A 21,410-nucleotide genomic window follows, 5' to 3' on the forward strand; every position below is an offset into this window, starting at 1 on the left:
ATTTTTAGTATTAATTAAAGTTTTATTAATTTGATCATTCATTTCTGATCAGCTTTATTGATGAAACACAGTGTTAAATGAAAAACTTTTTGTTAAGTGATTTTCTACTAATTTATAATTGCTCTGTTCTTTTAAGAACATTGAGCACTCTATTTTGTGGAATGCATTTTAAAGTTGTTTAAATTTATATATATATATATATATATATATATGTATATATATAAATATATATATATATATATATATATATATATATATATATATATATATATATATATTTATAGTCTTGCATGGTAGTCGAAAAGTTTCTTCCATAAACTGTAGTTTTAAAGAGAGCGCTAATAAACCAGACCAGAAAAAGTTTAGAAACTTAAATAAATAATTTCTTTTTCTTAAATGATTGATTGCTTCCCCAAACCAAACCCTCAGTCAATGTAGTGGCACTTTGTTGCAAGTCAGGCTATAATATAGTCAATGTAGCAGCACTTCCTTGTTGCAGCAGGCTAAAAGATAGTCGATGTAGCAACACTCCGCGCATGTTTGAAAAATATATTTTAATAAACAAAAACACTATTAATTAAAAAAAACTTTTTAGTTATTATTTTTGTGTTTTTTAAAAAAATCATAAAATTTAATGTACTTCTGCATTAATTTAAATGTTTTCCTTTTTCGACGACAATAAAATGTAGCTTAATTGTAAGTCTCTGAATATATATATATATATATATATATATATATATATATATATATATATATATATATATATATATATATATAAATGTAGTTATGTATGCATGTATGTATTTTTGTATATAGGTTTTTTACTTTCTTGATGTTTTGCGTGTTTCAATGCATAATCATCTTTGTCAAAGAGAGTTTTGTATCGCTTGTGAGTTAGGGTTCTTGTTTTACATGCTTGATGTTGCTGATGGTCAAACATGCCAGGTTTCAATTTTTTTAAGTTTTTTTAATTTTTTTTTAGATGTTGCAAGATTTTTTATAATTGTTTTGTTCTTTAAAAATTAAAAAAATTTAGAGTTTAAGAATTTTAATGAAATTCAGAAATTATAATATTTTTATTCTTTTTTATAATTTTCATAATTTTAATGTGTACAAAATAAAAAGTAAAAGATTTTTTTCTTTTTATATCACACATTGCATTTTGTTTTATTTTGTTTTATTTCCTAATTTTGTTTATAAATTAGCATTATATATAAGATATGTTTGTTTTTTTGTCGAAATGACATTTGAACTTTTTAACATACTAATAGTTTGGATTATTGCTTTATTTTAAAGATTTATTTGACTTGCCAGTCTCAGCAATACACCTGCAGTAGCATCTTGTCATCTGTCCTTACATGGAGGCCAAATCAGGAAATTTCAGCAACATAAGATTTTAAAACAAAGTTTTAAAGCGATCTGGTCAGCTATAAAAAAAAGAAAATTAGAAAATATTTTGTGTCTGTAATTACAATGAAAGATTGTTTAAATTATTGTAAATTTTTATGCACACACCATAATAAGGATGAAGAACCCACACATATATTTCCTGACTTTTAGCTTCTAAGCAACTTGCAAAAATAACATATATACAGTCAAACCACTTAACTAATCCAGGACAAACTTCATCAAACGATCAATGAAAGTTTACACAAAGTGTGAATTTATAAAGTTTTAAATATAAAACTGTTATAAATATAAGTAGCTAATAAGTTTATTGTTGTAAAGACAAGAATGATGTCACTACTCAAAAATCATTTTTATGAGTTTTTATGTGTACATAAAACCATAACAATGTAAAATGTGCAGGTTCTTTTTATCAAGGGCTTGGAATATCAACTCATCACTGACAACCTAAAACATAAACATAAAGAAAGAAATAAGAAGACAAATCATAAATTTTCCTAAACGGAAAAAAGGAAGACAGCTAGACCATATGTACCATAATCTATTGTCAAAGGGTTTTAAAAGAAATTTAAATTCTACAAAAAAAAATTGTGTCAAAAAATCGTTATCGCAATAATTGTGTCTAAAAAAAGTGTCTAGAAGAGTTTTACTTCATTAAAAATTACTTATTCATTTTAAATTTTAAAATTTAAACTTTATAAATAAAAAATTGTATCTGGAAGAGTTCTACTCCATTAAAAATTATGTGGTCACTATATAAGAACTAAAAAAATATGAACTCTTATATGAATAATGTGTTTTTGAGTATTACTAGAATGGCAATGTTCAAACTGTGAATGTGTACATTGCGTTTATTGCCTAAATATTTAATACATTTAAATATTAAATACATTTTTATAAACTCTAAATAAAAAAAGCTCTCTAAATAAAAACTGTTGAATTATGCATTAGTGCAAAGGCTTTTTAGGTTGTTCAGGTAATCATCACAAAGTCATTTCTTGCTTGAGTATATAATGCTTGCTTAAGAAAGTATTCCTTAGAGAGTATTACCATCCAGATGTTAATAATCTCATACTATTATTTGATTTCTGTGTACCTTAATACAGAAATGATCCCATGTCATTTGTTTTATATGAGCATGTACTAAGCACTTATGAATCCATGATCTTTATTAGCTATAGTAGTAAGACATCTGCCAGTCATACCATTGGCTTCTGCTTTGAATCAGTTGGCTTAAATCTCCAATGATAAAAACAAAGACATTCAAAGAATATTTAAGCATATGCCTGCTTTTTGTATACTTGATAGATGTTGTATACAATAGTATTTGATAGATTTTTAGATAGTCTTGTATTTATTTTGTTACTAGTATAAAGTAAAGTTTTGTTCATATAAAACTTACTTTGCCAAAATATATTTTTTAACACTAATCATAGGTGTTGCCAAAATATATTTTTTAACACTAATCATGGTGTTGCCAAAATATATTTTTTAACACTAATCATAGGTGATGCCAAAACATATTCTTTAACGCTAATCATAGGCAGCAATTGGAAATGAATTAGAGTAATCTTTTAGTTTTGCGTTATCTCAAAATCAGAGTATGATAGTTTAGACACCTGCACATTAAGTATTTTGAGACAGTTACTTTTAAACTGGTTGGAAGCAAAGGAAATTGGTATAAATCTGATTTGTTTAAGTTGTTTATGTTAAGTGGCCTTCAGTTCTTTTTAAAACTTTAAATTTGATTTTCTCAGTTTGGAAAAGCATGGAGCTAAAATTAAATAAATCAAACTTTGTTATTATATGTATATATAATTTTTATATATATATATATATAATTATATATACATATAATAACAAAGTTTGATTTATTTAACTTTAGCTCCATGTTTATCCATGTATATATATATATATATATATATATATATATATATATATATATATATATATATATATATATATATATATATATATATATATATATATATATATGCGGTAGTGGTAGAGCGCTCGCTTCATAAGCGAGAGGTTCCGAGTTCGATCCCCACCACGTCCCTGGTAGTACCGCGCTCAACTTGTTTCTCCGCGCAGCGGCCTTGTTTGTCACGGTTCGTGTTTCGGAGTTATAGAGTTGAGAGAGGGTTATAACCACAATTAATTAGCCCCCTCATCTGTTGTGGCCTTCTGGGCCTTGGGGAGGTTAAGTAACAAAAAAAAAAAAATATATATAGATATATATATATATATATATGTATATATATGTATATATATGTATATATGTTTATGTATGTATGTATATATATATATATATATATATATATATATATATATATATATATATATATATATATGTGTATATATATATATATATATATATATAGTATCTTCTACAGCTTGTGGCCCGGACAACATACCTGTTATTGTCTTGCAGAAGTGTTCTCCGAGCTGTCGTCTATACTCTCAAAACTATTCAACAAGTGCTTATCAGAGTCTTGTTTTCCAGCCTGCTGGAAAGCGGCATCTGTTATCCCTATCTTCAAAAATTCTGGAGAGCGATCTGATTCATCTAACTACCGTCCCATAAGTCTTCTTCCTATCATAAGCAAGGTTTTTGAATCTTTAATTAACAAACACTTAATTTCTCATCTTGAATCTAATAACTTACTTTCTGACCATCAATATGGATTTCGATCTTATCGTTCTACAGCTGATTTGCTAACAGTAATAACTGACAGGTTTTATCGTGCATTAGACGAAGGTGGAGAGGTTAAGATATCGCTCTTGACATTTCAAAAGCTTTTGATAAAGTTTGGCATGCTGGTCTTTTCCATAAGCTTTCTTCTTATGGTGTATCCGGCAACATCTTTAAGATCATTGAATCCTTCCTTTCCAATCGTAGCATAAAAGTTGTCCTCGATGGACCACACTCTTCTTCTTATTCTGTAACTTCAGGGGTTCCTCAAGGTTCTATCCTTGGCCCTATACTCTTTTTAATTTACATTAACGATCTTCCAGATATTCTCACATCTAAGGTGGCATTGTTTGCTGATAATACTACCATTTATTCTTGTCGTGATAAGAAACCAACACCCTCTGAACTTTAATTCAGATAAAACTCAATTTTTTTCAGCCAATCGTTATTGCAATAATTTAGATCTTCCTATATTTATAAACGGTGATCTACTCTTCATCTTCTAGGATTAACTCTTACTTCCAATCTTTTATGGAAACCATATATCAAATCAGTTGCAAAATTAGCATCTGCTAAGGTTGCATCTCTTTATCGAGCTCGTCACTTTCTTACTTCAGATTCTATTCTCTATCTCTATAAATCTCAAATCCAGCCTTGTATGGACTACTGTTGCCATATCTGGGGCGGATCTTCTAATGATACCCTTTCTCTTTTAGACAAGGTGCAAAAACGCATTGTAAACATAGTTGGACCTGCTCTTGCAGCCAACCTCCAACCATTATCACATTGTCATAATGTTGCTTCTCTTTTTCTTTTCTACAAATACTATAATGGGCACTGCTCTAAAGAGCTAGCGTCTCTTGTGCCATCTACTAAAATTCATTCTCGTGTTACTTGTCATTCAATTAAGTGTCATCCTTTTTCTGTGACTGTTCCTAAGTGCTCCAAAATCGCTTATTCGTCTAGTTTTTTTCCTCGAACATCAGTTCTTTGGAATTCGCTTCCTTCATCTTGCTTTCCTGATTCATATAATTTGCAATCTTTTAAATCGTCCGTCAATCGTTATCTTGCTCTACAATCTTCATCTTTTCTCTTTCAGTAACTTGCTTGCAGCCTTGTTGGAAGCGAAGATGTTTAAATATATATATATATATATATATATATATATATATATATATATATATATATATATATATATATATATATATAATATTCTTCACAAATATATTTTATATTTAATATGTATAATATTACTTTTTACAAATTATTTTTATATGTAAATACTAAATAATTAATGTATTATATAATATTTATTTACAAACTAGGCATCAAATTTTTTGCGAACATTTCGCACTCTTCCGGAGGCATCAGCATTGGGTTTGTTAGTCAATGAAAATATGTCTGTTTCATGTAATCGAAGTATATCACAAACAATACAAAATTGGAATCGATTTGTTCTTCGTCAACTTCATCAAGTACTTTATTTTTCTTAATAATAAGTCTTAATAATAATTAAATGTTTTGAATTTATCGATTACTTAATCTGCAAACATGGTAATTCCATTTTGTCAAATTGGCTTTCTTGTGCTAGTAGATTTTATGAGTTTTAATCCATTACTGCAAAACTATTGTAATATGAGAGTGATGTAGTTTTGTATGTTTTAATATGAGGGTGATTGTATGTTGTAATATAAGAGTGATGTAGTATTGTATGTTGTAGTATGAATGTTAAAATGTTTCTACAAGAAAGTAAGTTTTTATTTTAAAAAGTTTTGCAATAATGCGGTAGTTGTGTAGTAGTAGAGCACTTGCTTCATAAGCAAGATGTTCTGAGTTTGATCCCCACTACGTTCCTGGTAGTATTGTGCTTAACTTGTTTCTCCTCACAGTGGCCATGTTTGTCAAGGTCCATGTTTTGGAGTTATAGAGTTGAGAGGCTTGCAGCCACTAATTAAGTTGAGAGTTGTCTGCTAACATAGAATAAATGGAAAGCAAAGAAGTGAGTTAAACAGCAAGAAAGTTGAATAGAAGTGTTTAATGTGGCTCAAGAAGTGTTGTGCCACTTTAGAGGTAAGATAACAGTGTTATATCTAAAGTGGCTCAACAATGGACCAAAGATAAACTTATACCCTTGTATAAGGAATGTTAGAATTGTAATTTTACAACACCATTTTGCATTGATTTCTTGCAATGATTAATACATTTGTTCTCTTAAGAGTTGTTCTTAATGAGTACATAAAAACAATGATTACAATAAGAACTAGCAGCTGCATAAGAAGAAAAAATCATGAGGTTGAATAAGTCCTGAAATCAATAAGAAATAAAAAATTTAATACCTTCCTAAATCCAAGAAATTATAAATGAGGATTAATTTTAGACAGAGATGAAAAACATCAGGCTAAGGACCATAAAAATATTAGCTAATGGATAAAGAGAAAGAGCTCAGTCAATTTGACCAAAAATAAAATTGAAAAGTGTGCAATCTTAAGAAAAAAGAGATAAATAAAAATTAAAAATAAAGATGGTTGAGTAAAGTAGTATCAAATGAAAGCACATAAAAGAATAAGATCTGAGAATGTTGAATTTAAATTAGTCTTACAAAGAGAAAGTAGGTCTAGTGAATTTTGAAAAAATAAAACTCAAGGGTTAAAAAGTTACTTTGAAGTCCACAAATTTTGTAAAGGATATATTAGAATAATTTGGTTGAAATAATAGCTTTTTTTTATTTACATTTTTAGTTATTTGTTCATGTTTTAATTTGATAGATGTCTTGATCATAGATATTCTCTGACACACTAAGTTGTAAGCTAATAAGTGTTCCTTATGTGGGCTCAAAGTGCACACTAAATACACTACATAGCTCTAATTTTTACAGCTGTTGATGGAGTCAACCTCTCTGAGAACCATTGCAGTGTTAGGTGGTCTTCGTACCAGCTGGTCTCAGAAGTGTTGAAATGAGTTTTAGAGTTGTACCTTCATTAGAAGTAAACAGAATGATTTGTATAACCTCTACCAAAAAGGTACTAGAAATATCCTTGAGTAGAGTCAAGAAGTTCAATCAATCATCACCCTAGGTAGGAAACAGTGTAACACAGGTTTATTGCTACAGCAACCTATTAGAAGAAGAAGAGGTGCAAGGCTGGTAAACAAATTTTTTACTTACAAGTTTTTTTTCTAGGAAGCTTGCAACAAAACAGTAGCCTGATGCAGTTAACATCAGCTAAAGGTCTTTTTTTTAGTTAGATACCATCTCTAGTCTTTACTTAACCAAGAGCTTTAAGGCAAGGGCTATTTCAAGCCAGAGTTACCTTCTTCTAGTCCTGTCTAAAATAGTGAATGCTACAAGTATCCAACAGGACATGAGACATGTTTTGCTGGATTAAATGTTTAAAGTAGCAAAATAATTATAATGATCTTAATCCTGACATGATCTGGCTTTTTAAAAAACTCAGCAAATCAAAATGCTTATACTTATAATATAGGTATATCACTAGTTGTTGTTGAGCAGCTCTTTACAACTTAATTTGATGACCAGCACTTTACAACTTAATTTGATGACCAGTATTTCATAAATTAATTTAATGACCAGAACTTAACAACTTAATTTGATGAACAGCACTTTACGACCTAATTTGATGACCAGTACTTTACATTCATTTGATGACCAGCACTTTACAACATAATTTGATGACCAGACATCTTCACAAATTGAAATTAGTCTTAAGTAGAAATTAAATAAACTTTAGTTCTTATGAACCAATTTAAAAAAATACGTTCACCCACAAGTATTTAGCATCTGTTGTTTTTTTTATGAATGAGTTGTCCTCACATTTATATCCTTCACTTTCTTTTTCTCCACAGTTCACTTTCTTTTTCTCCACAGTTCACTTTCTTATTCTGTCACATTCAGCTTGTAAAATACTAGCACTTTTTCTGCATCTGAAGAATTATTGAAGTTAATTTATTAACATTGATTCAAAGTTGACTATTTTGATAATATTACTATTAATATTATTATTAATATTATTATTATTATTATTATTATTATTATTATTATTGTTATTATTAATATTATTATTATTATTATAGAAAATTTGTAGAGTAAAAAATACAAGGAATATGACAGAAAACTTTATAACAGTTAAAGTTTACTTTTATCTTTTATTAATATTTTTTTCGAAAGAGTTTATTATTTTTGCATTAACTGTTTCATAATCCAAATTATCACAATCATTACAGACTCAATTTATGTAAAATGTCTTGCATTACATTTTATAATTTTGCAAATTTGTGGTTTCTACTCTTTTTTTTTTCCATTTAATTTTTCTCTATTAAAAGCTATTGGTTTTTATAACAAAACCTCAACCATATACTTTTCTGTACCTTTGTATTTTATAACAAAACCTGGTCTCAACCATATACTTTTCTGTACATTTGTATTTTATAACAAAACCTGGTCTCAACCATATACTTTTCTGTACATTTGTATTAGGTCTCCACGAGTGGTTTTATTTTCCAATGATTCCAGATTAAATACTTTAAATCTGTTTTCATATTTTATTTTTTTAAAGGTTGAATCATTTTTGTTGCTTTTTTTTAAAAACTTTTTCCAAATGATTTATATTCTGTTGTTTGTGAATTTTTATTATATTGTTAGAAATTTTTTTTTTTTAATGTTATTGATGCAAAGAAAATTATCTTACATTGCAATTTAATATAAAATATAAATAAATTGTTATAAACTCTTTTACAGGATACCAAAAACACAAGAGATAATGTTGAAGAAAAAAACGAAGAGAAAATTGATGTCTCATTTATTGTTGATGCAGAAACAGATGAAGCAAAACAAAAAGTTTTTACTGATGAGAAAGTTTCAAAGTATGCTACCACTAGATAGAGAATTTTTAAGAAGATTTTTTTAGATCCTGAGCAACTAAGATTGTGATTCTGAGTCTTTAAATTGTCTTAATGATAATTTAGATTACATTTAGGTTTGAATGCTCCTCAGATATCAAGGATTTATTTGGGATGGATATAATTTCTAATCGAACATGTAAATGTGGTGTGGATTCTGAGCGAAAAGCAACTTTGTTTTCTATTGACCTTAGTTATCCAGAAGTAACAGACTCAGGTAATTGTTGTTGAAACTAATAAAATATGAGTTTAGAAAAAATAAATAATAAATATATTAATTATCTCAAAAATTTAATAAATAAAATTATTTAAGATACTGATGATGATTATCCATTTGTAAAAATTTTAAACGAAAGTATTGTTCGAAAGCAAAGTACACAAGCTTGGTGTGAGAGTTGCAAAAAATATCAACACTCTGTAAGTTGCAATGAGTTAGTTTTAAAAAAATATCAATACTTTGTAGGTTGTAATTAAGGGTGTCCCAGAACTATCCGGCCAGATAAGAGTATTATTCGATAACCGGTATCTAGCCAGATAATAACTTTATCCGATTTTTTATATACCGGATATTTCATATTAAAGTCATTTGAAAATTGAACAATTTTAAAAACCTAGAAATGTTTTTATTTAATCTTATCTTGATGGTTTCTTTTCAATATTATTATTATTATTAAAATACTTTTAAAATTATATATGCACAACAAATACATCAGTTTTTTACTCATTTATAAATTTATTTGCATTATGATGTATAAATAATAACACTTTTTTTCAAAAATATGTTCATATTCTGAAAACAATCTTTTTAAAAATACAGAGGATACAGGTGGTGCTAGTAACTTATGTGATAACTCTTTTAGCAGTGGAAACTTTTCTTTGTGTTTCCAATAATTTAAAACATTATTTTTTTCTATAATCGATTGATTTAAGAAAACATCAACTTCTTGAGCAGCTTTTAGAAGGGAGAATTGATCAGAATTTATTTCACCATTTTGTTCTATAATATAATAATTTAAGTACTAAAGATGATTTATTTATATATTTTGTTCAATAATATTAAATAAAATGTATATAATACTTAAATCAACATACCAGCAATATGCAGAATATAGATAATATTAAAAAAAAAGCATAATAATAAAAGGTTTTAGCAAGGTACCACTAATAGTATTAAAAACTTTTTTGATAAACAGAAAAAAATTTTCTTACCTCCATTTCATGTTCTGCAAGTGCTAAAAAGCAGGAGTTAAAAGTCATTCACTTCCAAATCAATTTTTTGTTGTTGAGATTTTGGTGTTAAATGAGCTAGCGGTGCTGGTGGAGCTGGTACCTCTATTAAAAATTCACTTGATGAAAGTAGGAAAAAATAAAAGGAAAAAATAGTATAGGAAAAAATTTAAGTTTGTAGCGAGGATGATCCGATGGGTAATCTTTCATCATTTGTTAAATTGAGATTATCATCAGAAAAGAATTTAAAGATTCTATACATTTTTTTGTTAATTGAACTGCTGAATCATTGTTTTGATCAACTTTTGATAAAATTCTTTGTAAAATACATATATTTGGTATATATTTGGAACTACTGTTGATAAACTGCAAAGTTCAGAACTCATAACATTAGTAAGTTCATAAAAAGGCTTTAAAGCATGTAATAAATTTTCAATGATTTTCCAATTATTGAATGTGAATGTGGGCAATTAATTATGATTAGCAAAATACATTTGAACTGCACTTTCAAGTTATTCAATTCGCTCTAACATTAAGTACGCACTATTCCAGCGAGCTATTTTTTTATGAATTTGCTTCGACTTTTCATTGTCCCATATCTTTTTTGACGTAATGCTATTTTCAATAGACATCTGCTTTTTTATTTTGCTCATTTTTTTTGAAATCATACAATTTATAATGAATTTTTTTTTGCATGATTATGCAAAGGAGTTGTGGGAAATAACTTTTGACTAGATTTATTACATCCCCTGCTTATCTGCTTTCCACATGGAATTCAAATTGCTGTGGAATCACAGCTATCTTTAATTTTAAAAAGCTTTCAACAAAACCATTTTAAGGGTTTATCATGGTAATATTTTGTCATAATAAAATATATATTTTAGGATTTGAATTACATTATCCGGCCAGATAATTTTTAATTATCCGGGTATTCGATATCCTGTCGGATAACTAAAAAATATTATCCAGGACATCCCTAGTTGTAATGATTTAGTTTTTTAAAAATATCCATACTCTGTAAGTTGTAATGAAGTTTTTTAAAAAGTTATTTTTGCTATTTAAGTTATGATTTCTTTCAATGTTTTTTCTAAAAAGTTAAATTACTTTGTTTAGACACAGTTTCGAAAGGTTATCTCTGTTCCCCCTGTATTGAATATTAATTGTCGCTTGGATAATGCAAAAGAAATTTCTTTCTGGAGGAAACAGCAGGAAGTATGGTTTCTATGATTTATCAAAATCTTTTAAAAAAATTAATAGCATTTTTTTTGATAGTAATGATAATAATCATAATAATAATAATAAATAGTAGCAATAATAAATATAATAAAAATTAATAACAGTCATAATAATAGTAATTATAAACAAAATTTGCAAAATCTTATTCTGTTTAATTTTCATTTAAACGTTTTAAAAAGATCAAATGAGATGCCTGCATACACACTGCCTAGTAAACTAATTAAATAAAAGGTATACAGCATAACATATTGAGAACAACAGATTAACAACTTTTAAAATTTTATTATGGTGAAATCATCGTGTTCATTAAAGTTTCAAATAAAATATATGAGCTGTGAAATATAATGAAAATAAAAATAAATACTTCTTAAAGGGATCCCAAAGTGCAGAAACGAGTTCTGTTCATTTTAAAGAGAATGATAAAAAAAAAATGTTTGGGCAGAATTTTTTTAAGTAAAACAAAATAATAAGTGTTTACCAAGAAAAACAAAACTTTGTTGTTTTACTCGAAGTTTGCTGTCTCCACGGTAGCCAATCTCTCTATGTATTTAAAATATATGCCGCAATTTACAGACTTTATAATTTATTCAACCACGTTTAATTCAACAGAGTTTTAGTAAATGGCATTGTAAAATTTTTTTTTTTCAATCAATATTATTTGTTTTTGTTTTATTTGTTTTTTAAAATAAGCGTTTATTATCAATCTTATGACTTTCCTATAAATTTTATAAGAAGCTAAACAAAAGAATGATTTTTTATAGAGTGCGTGAGAACCAAATAAATTTAAGATTTTTATGTTTAAATATAATAAATATTCAAAAAAGTCGTTGATCACCTTATTATATATTCTGAATCTTTTTTCTTTTTATATAAACTATGTGAACTTTTTTTCTAAGCCGTTTATCACTATGACGTTTTTGTTCTCCTATTGAAATGACATTTTACAAATTCTTAAATTTTTAATTAATAAAGAATTTTGGTAAAGGACATCATTTATTAAAGATATTTGCTGAATGGTTAAATTACTTCTCCTAATTAGTTAGAAAATATTTACAGGTTTTACACTTAACAAATTTACAGACAGCTTTTTATTAATTAAAACAATAATTAATGTTTTATGGCAATAATTCAAGACAGGTGGCGATTAAAATTGTCAATGTGTTACAGCGCTCGTTAAAAAACATATTGTATTTAGTACTTCCCAATTAATGTCGTATTTTGCAAATAATTTATATTAACCTGTCTCTTAAAATTACAAATCAAAAAACTACCAATATTGACAATAAAAAGTTTTTCATTAAATGATTTCAATTTTAAAATTTACTCGATAATGCTACACCTTCTTATGCAATCGTGACCAATAATTGTTCAATTTTAAAAATTAAATAAAATAAGCAAAACATGTTTTACAGAATAAATTTCATTAGATATATTCTTTCATGATTAAATAAGAATTTTGTGAATACTTGTACCCGATGAAAAGTTTAGCAAATAAATGCTGTTAAACTTTCACTAGGTTAACTCTTTCGCTACCAGCCATTTTAACAAAAATCTTTACGCTGAGGCATAACATTACTAACTAATTAAAATTCAAATAGTAAATCTCTTTAATAGCATAACAAACTATATATCAATAGAAAGCTAATCAAATGAACTTTTTAATTTAATAAGTTTTTAACACTCATCATTGAACAATAAGAAATGCAAAGTGCTTAAAACCATTGTTTTATAAACAGTAATTAAAACATTAAGTCCAAAACAAAACTCATTTAATGTATTAAAGGCATTTTTAATTACTTAGCTAAATACTTATACACTACAATGAGTTAAATTTTACAATGTTAATGCTGCTTTATTTTACAACTAAATTTAAAGAAGATTTTTTAAATCAGGATTACTCAAGATTTTTTAATTTTGTCACAATATTGCTCTTATTTGTTCTTGATTATGTAGAGAATTAATTAAACCTTTAGAACAAACAAATTATGTGTCTTTAGAGTGAGAATTTATGTACAAAATAAGATAAATTGTGAAACATACTCAAAAGCTGCTACCAGCGGCTTGCGGTTAAAATTTGAAAAAATCAAATGCGGTAGTGTTAAATACTACAAAATAATTTTTTTAACAGAATCTTAATAAGGATAATAATCATTTAATAACAAATATAACACAAAAATTAATTTATAGCAATAGACGAGCTTAAAATATCTGAAATATTTTATATTTTTAATGCGAACTTTGAGAAATTTAGAAAATAAATTAAATTAAGCAATTTTACAGTAATTTATGATGGAAAAAAAAAACTTTTAAATTAACTAAAAAACTTCTTTAGTAATCCATAATCCAAGAATAAACCAACACTGCCATTTAATTCATATACCAGTGTTTATAAATTAGAGTGCTCTTGTTGCAAATGTTATATTGGTGAAACAAAGCTAAAGGCATCATCTTGTATATGCCAACATCAAACAAGTGCACAAGGTAAAGGGGAAATTTTAGCTGTAGCTAACCAATTTAAAACTTGTCAATAAAATTTCCTCTTGAACTGTTTAATGCTTTAAAAATAATGAATAATTATAACAGGAAAGTTAAGAAAGCATTGGAAGCACAATACATTGAAAGTACTTAACCAGGATAATGGCAATTATGTGATATCACCATTTTGTCACAAAAAATATTCATAAATAAAAATTAACAAACTCCTAAAAAGAACATTTTGTTTTGCTTGTTTGTTGAATTATCATAAAATTAAATATTTTTAATAAATAGTGTTGAATCTGTGTATATATATATATATATATATATATATATATATATATATATATATATATATATATATATATATATATATATATATATATAAAGATTATATAATAAAATATATATATATAGATTTTTTTTTGAATGTAGACATCATGTATGAGAGTGTAAATTGTTATTTTATAAACATCAATAAATACAAATTTCTCTTGCTACTAAATTTATTTTTTAAAAGAAATTTTCGCTGGATTGTTGTGACCAGCGTCTTCAGCTTAAAAGTTTTTTGTTTTTTTTGTTTATATCTTACTTTTAAAACGGCAGTTCTACTTTATGTCAATGATATGGTTTTATCTTTTTCTGACATAAGTGCGCCATAAATGGTGTCCAAAATTTTGTTGACACATATTGTCCCTCATCTAAATTGATACCGTTTTGTTGAGGGGCACATTGGTGGTACTGTATTTAAAAGTAAGATATAAACAGGAAAAAAAAACAAAAAACTTTTAAGCTGAAGACGCTGGTCACAACAATCCAACGAAAATTTCATTTAAAAAATAATTTTAGTATCAAGAGAAATATGTATTTATTGATGTTTATAAAATAATAATATATATGTATACAGGGCTTGTGATGAAGAAAATCGTCAAGCGTGTTATATCGAGCTCATAAAATTAGAATATGTTTTCATCGAGCGTGATTATGTGCGCTCAAGATAATGTCGGCGAGCGCGATCATGAAAATTGCTGAAGGCGATGCTCATAAAAAGCTTTTTATTTTTTATATCCTTTTATTTGTTACATAATTCTTTCGTCAAAAAATTTTTGAAATTAGTATCACACTACTTCAACGAAGTAGATTTTTATACTTCCATACTTCTTGTATATTGTCAGATCGCGATTTTATTTTTAACTATTTATGTTATAAAAAAATAATATCAAACAAAAACGCAACTTCTTATTGATTTAGTATTGAAGTATAATTTAGTGACTTAGTTTTACTTCGTTGTTTTGATATATGTATTTTAAAATGTTAGGCTGTAAACTTAATTAATGGTTAATGGTTTTTATATTTCTTGATATTTTTTATTCAAATTAATTATTTAATTTTTTTCTAAAATTTCTTTTTAAAATTACGTTTTTTTTATCTTAAAAAAATAACACAAGAATAATTTAAAATAATAATAAATAAGAATAATAACCTTCCATTTAATAAATATTGACGTCGTTACTTTGTTTCCATTTCAAATGTCCTTGATTGCGAACATTATAATCAACGGAATCGTTTCAAATTTGAGTTAAAATAAATAAAAGTTGATAAAAAATCTATACTATGAACAAAAACTAATTAAAAAATTACTCTATTATTATTATTTATTTTTATTATAAAGGATGTGTGGAATATTACAAACAATAAATCAAATAAATCATATTTGATATTTTCACAAGATTAAAAATACTCTGCAGTTTCAATTTTCTTATAATGGTTTTCTAATTTTCTATTCTTATTTTATTTGCGCATTTTTGTATTCACATTGCGTTTCCACGTGAACATTCCATTATTGAAATTTGTGACTATTAACGACTTCAAACTGCTCATTCATTATGTTAGTGCAAAAGAGAATGACGTAGTGCTTTTTATATTTTATATTAGTGCTTTGATAATAGAATATCTTTAATAAAAGATCTTTTTTAAATATTTTATGAAAATAAAAAAATTATCCCGAACTATTGGACGAGCGTTATTTTATACGCTCGTTATAAGCTGACTGAGCGTTGTTTATCGCGCATAGAACGTTTGAAAATACTGTTTACGGGCGCGTTTTACGAGCGGAGCGCGATTGCACTCGCTTCATCACAAGCCCTGTGTATATATATATATACATATATATATATATATATATATATATATATATATATATATATATATATATATATATATATATATATATATATATATATATATATATATATATAGATAGATCTATAGTTTGTTGTCTTTGGGAAGAGCGGAAGGAAAAAAGTGATTCTTACGCCAACACATACGTCACTTTTAATTACTTTTGACTTTCATTCAACATTTGCGTGTTGGACGAAAGTAAAAACCATTAATTTAATTACAAATAAATCGTTTTTTAAAAAAACCACAAAAACGCAAATTTAATTGACCAGAATGTTTTTAAAAACATTCTGAATGTTTTTAACAATATAAACAATCTTTTTATTTTTATTTTTTTTAATAAAATGTTTTTATTTTCAATTTTTTTAATAAAATGTTTTTATTTTTATTTTTTTTACTGTAAATCATGCGCGGAGTGTTGCTACATCGACTATCTTATAGCCTGACTCGCAAGGGAGTGCTGCTACATCGACTGACAAATAGCCTGATCCGCAAGGGAGTGCTGCTACATCTACTATCTTTTAGCCTGACCCGCAAGGGAGTGCTGCTACATCGACTGAGGGTTTGGTTGGGGCAGGCAGTCTATCAATTAATAAAAAAAATAATTCCGGTCTTGAATTTTAATTGTTACTTTTTGTCAACAAAATATGGAAAAAACTTTCGGACAACATCTAAGGGTTATATATATATATATATATATATATATATATATATATATATATATATATATATATATATATATATATATCTCCCTATATAAAATGTATATTATATATATATATATAAATATATATATATATATATATATATATATATATATATATATATATATATATATATATATATATATATATATATATATATACATATATATATATATGTATATATATATGTATATATATATATGTATGTATATATGTATATATATATATAAATTGTTGTATTTGGGAGTACATTAAGGTAAAAAATGATTCTTTTGCCAACAAATACGTCATTTTTAATTACTTTTGACTTTTGTTCAACATTTCCGTGTTGTCAGAAAGTTAAAACCATTAATTTAATTAATCATTTTTAAAAAAAACTGCAAAAACCCAAATTTAATTGACCAGAATGTTTTTAAAAACATTCTGAATGTTTTTAATATTATAAACAACATTTTTATTTTTATTATTTTTTTTTTTTACTCTAAATCATGCGCGGAGTGTTGCTACATTGACTATCTTATAGCCTGACTCGCAAGGGAGTGCTGCTACATCGACTGCAGGTTTGGGTAGGGCAGGCAGTCTATCAATTAAAAAAAAAAAAATTCCGGTCTTGCATTTTAATTTTTTTTTTGTGTCAACAAGATACAGAAAAACTCTCTGATAACCAGTTAGGAGTTAGGATATATATATATATATATATATATATATATATATATATATATATATATATATACATATATATATATATATATATATCAGGGGCTATTCTAGAAAATGATCCGGGAGGAGTTACCTCCCTGTGTTAGTATTTGCTGTAAAAAATAAAAAAAATAAAATGTCCTCTATCTCTGAATTTGGGCGGCTACCCAAATACGGTCAGCGCTGTTGAAAACAGTCTACAATAGCCCCTGTATATATATATATATATATATATATATACAGGGGCCCTACAATAGCCCCTATATATATATATATATATATATATATATATATATATATATATATATATATATATATATATATATATATATATATATATATATATATATATATATATATATATATATGTATATATATATATATATATGTATATATATATATCTATATATATATATATATATATATATATATATATATATATATATATATATATATATATATTATATATATATATATATATATATATATATATGTATATATATAATAATATTAAAATATTTTAAATGAGAAAATACAACTTTATAATGGAACTTGAAGTTTCATGCCATTCGGCAATCATCAGCCATATTATTCAAATATAAAATAAAAACCGTTATAAAAAATACGCATTAGAAAAGTCTGAATTTCCCACCTATCTCCAGTATCATTTAAATCTAAATCCTTCTAATACTAATAAACGAAAAAGAAATATAATATGGTTTAATCCCCCTTTCAGTAAAAATGTGGTAACAAAAATTGGACACCTTTTCTTAAACTTAATTGACTTACATTTTCCATTACATCATTAGTTTTCAACAGAAACACAATAAAAGTTAGTTACAGCTGCATGCCAAATATTCGATCTATTATTAATTCACACAACCAACAAATTTTGTGCAACAAACTCACCACTAATGATATAAATTGCAACTGCATTAAGAAAACTGCATGCCCGTTAAATAACGAATGTCTATCAAAAAACGTTGTATATAAAGCCACTTTATCATCACCTAATCCCAGTCTTACGGAAAAATATTACATCGGTATCAGTAAAAACGCTTTCAAGCTCAGATTTGCAAACCACCTTAAATCATTTAATGCAACCAGATATAGAAATGATACAGAACTTTCCAAAGAGATCTGGAAACACAAAGACGCAGGTAACATGCCTATAATTAAGTGGAACGGAAAAGATGCCAATCTTATAATCCATCTACAAAAAGGTGTAACCTTTGCATCAGTAAAAAATATTTTATTATGAATTTTGATAGTGGTTTACTACTTAAAAAAAAAGTGAATTGGTTTCTGCTTGTAGACATAGGAAAAAATTTTTACTTTCTAACTTTGATACCGGCAATTAGCAAATATCGGATCACGTACACTTGACATCAGATGCCGTTGCAACGCTAAATTTGTATTTTTTATAACGGTTTTTATTTTATATTTGAATAATATGGCTGATGATTGCCGAATGGCATGAAACTTCAAGTTCCATTATAAAGTTGTATTTTCTCATTTAAAATATTTTAATATTATTATTATTTGATCTATTTTTTTCAAAAAGATATTGATCACTCTTAAACAGACAAGAGTTGTATTTCCAGCAATATACAACATTTATCAATAAATATATATATATATATATATATATATATATATATATATATATATATATATATATATATATATATATATATATATATATATATATATACACACACACTGACAATGCTTATAGTTAGGCCTGTGCTATGAGATTTTTTTCATAAATATCAGGCTTTTATTTCAAAAAAAATTTTCAATACTTTAAATTTCAATACTTTGGTTGTATTTTTAATAATAAAAATAAAATTAACTTCAGTTTATTTTAAGTTAGCTGATCCTGTTGATGATGTCAAGAAATTATCTACTCACTCTCAGCCAAAGTTTTGTCGTTATGGGAAGTTTTGTAACAGGCAAGGTTGCCGATTTGTTCATCAAGGAAGAGAAGGAGAGAAATTATTAACGTAAAGTTTGCTTTTTGTATTGTAGCCAATTACTGTGATATTTGTAATAACATATAATAAGTTTATTCAATTTGATTTTATCTTCATGTAATCATCATCCATTTTGATTTTGAGTAATTCAACATGCAATGTTACATGGTTTTATATTAGGAGTAAGAAAAGTTTTTTCTTAAGTTCATAGTTTACTCACTTCTGTTTTTTTTTAATATTTTAATGGTTTTAAATCTTAGTTGCTTTGTATATCTGCCAGGTTAGCATATTTAATAGAAACCTGCTTTGCCCATCCTCTTATATAAAGAACCTATCAAAAAAATGTCTTTCTAAGCTGTCTTATAGTGCCATTGTTGTTGTATAGTCTGTATATGTAATCTTTGCATGTTTTATAAAAGTAGTGGTTTAGTGGAAGAGAGAGTATTATTGCGTTTGTACAATTAAAGTTGTATTTGTATACTGTTTTTTTTTTAGTACCATCTCCTGAGAAAGTTGCATAAAGACTATTATTACTAGATTTCTTGCATGCATGTTTTTTGATTTAAATTTTAAATAAGCATTGTTTAGAACATCTGCATTGTTCAATTTTTTATAAATTTTTTTTTTTTTTTCTCTCTCTCTTTTCAAACATTTTTTTTTTTTTTTTTGTTAAATTTTACTTCAAATCGGTACAGTATTTTAACGTTTTTTCTATGTATCATTTATCAACTTTTTTTTTTGTTGGTGTTAGTGCAGGTCTCGAGCTCCCCGAAACATTATTGGTGATTACAGTGCATTCCTGAGGAGGGTGATCGCCATTCACCCACTACTTAATTCTAATTGGTTATAATGGCACCAACATTTTTTACACCTATGAATTTTAGCGCTTTAGTGAGCTTTATATTATATATTTGTGACATTATCAATATTTATAAATCTTGCTATGACACAGGCGTTAATAAGTTTTCAATTTATTGTTGTCTAGTGTGTAGACTATGAACTGTACCACATTTATAAGTCTATTTTTTAGAAGAAAGTATACCAACACTATAACATGGTAGAATAGCGACCTGCGTCATAAACTGAAGATTCATAGTTTGCTCTTTGAAAGGGCGCATTTTTTATTTTTACTTTTATATTGCCCGAATTATCATTCATTATCAGTTTTCTTACAATTTTATTATCTACTTATTTTATCATTTTATATTGTACAGTATATTTAGTCACCGGAGCCATTATTACACCAGTGAATTTATATTGACTTGTTAACTCATTGGCCATTGTTTTATCATTTGTTTAGGTTGACTAGAGCATGAGTTATGATTTTCCCTTTCCTGAGTCGTGAAATTTTATTCCTACTACTAAATAGTTTTTACATTAATTTATGGTTCTTACCTAATGACATCATCTACAATCTGATTCTATTATCGCATCTCCCAGGTCTTCATAACTGGACAGCTCCTTTGGTTATTTTTTACGGCTATTGTTTTGTATTATATTGTTTATTTAATAAAGTATGGAATATATTTGTAAAAGTAAATGGAATATAATTTGTATATATATTGTTCATTTTTTAAAGTTTCAGAAAATAATTTTATAGGGTATTTTTAATTCTAGACCCCCTGGATCAGAAGTTGATGAAACAATAAACGAAAAATCAAAACATTGGTTGCCTACTTTAATTCAAGTAAAGCATAATAAGGAAACTCAAGAAGTAAAAATTTCAAGGCATGATGAGGTAACCAATAGGATTTCAAATTAATTTTTAAAATTATTATTATTTGAGATTTTTTCAAACTTATTTAAGTATTAATAGTTATAACTATTATAGTTTGTCTTTATTTATTTGCGTATTTTGTATTTTTATATTTATGCTTATAATTTTACTATGTATTT

General features: G+C 26.3%; 1 protein-coding gene across 1 annotated transcript in view; it reads left to right on the forward strand.

Annotated features, from left to right (window-relative positions):
• LOC100197638 (PAN2-PAN3 deadenylation complex catalytic subunit PAN2) overlaps nt 1-21,410 on the forward strand; it is a 94,229-nt gene that overhangs the window by 46,705 nt on the left and 26,114 nt on the right. Inside the window, exons 15-22 of the mRNA XM_065792062.1 lie at nt 817-945; nt 5,428-5,577; nt 8,856-8,980; nt 9,094-9,233; nt 9,330-9,433; nt 11,357-11,455; nt 19,411-19,544; nt 21,132-21,252. Coding sequence (XP_065648134.1) covers nt 817-945; nt 5,428-5,577; nt 8,856-8,980; nt 9,094-9,233; nt 9,330-9,433; nt 11,357-11,455; nt 19,411-19,544; nt 21,132-21,252 — 1,002 coding nt within the window. The remainder of the gene's footprint in view (nt 1-816; nt 946-5,427; nt 5,578-8,855; nt 8,981-9,093; nt 9,234-9,329; nt 9,434-11,356; nt 11,456-19,410; nt 19,545-21,131; nt 21,253-21,410) is intronic.

This window comes from Hydra vulgaris, chromosome 03 (genome assembly GCF_038396675.1).
Source record: "Hydra vulgaris chromosome 03, alternate assembly HydraT2T_AEP".
NCBI lineage: Eukaryota > Metazoa > Cnidaria > Hydrozoa > Anthoathecata > Hydridae > Hydra > Hydra vulgaris.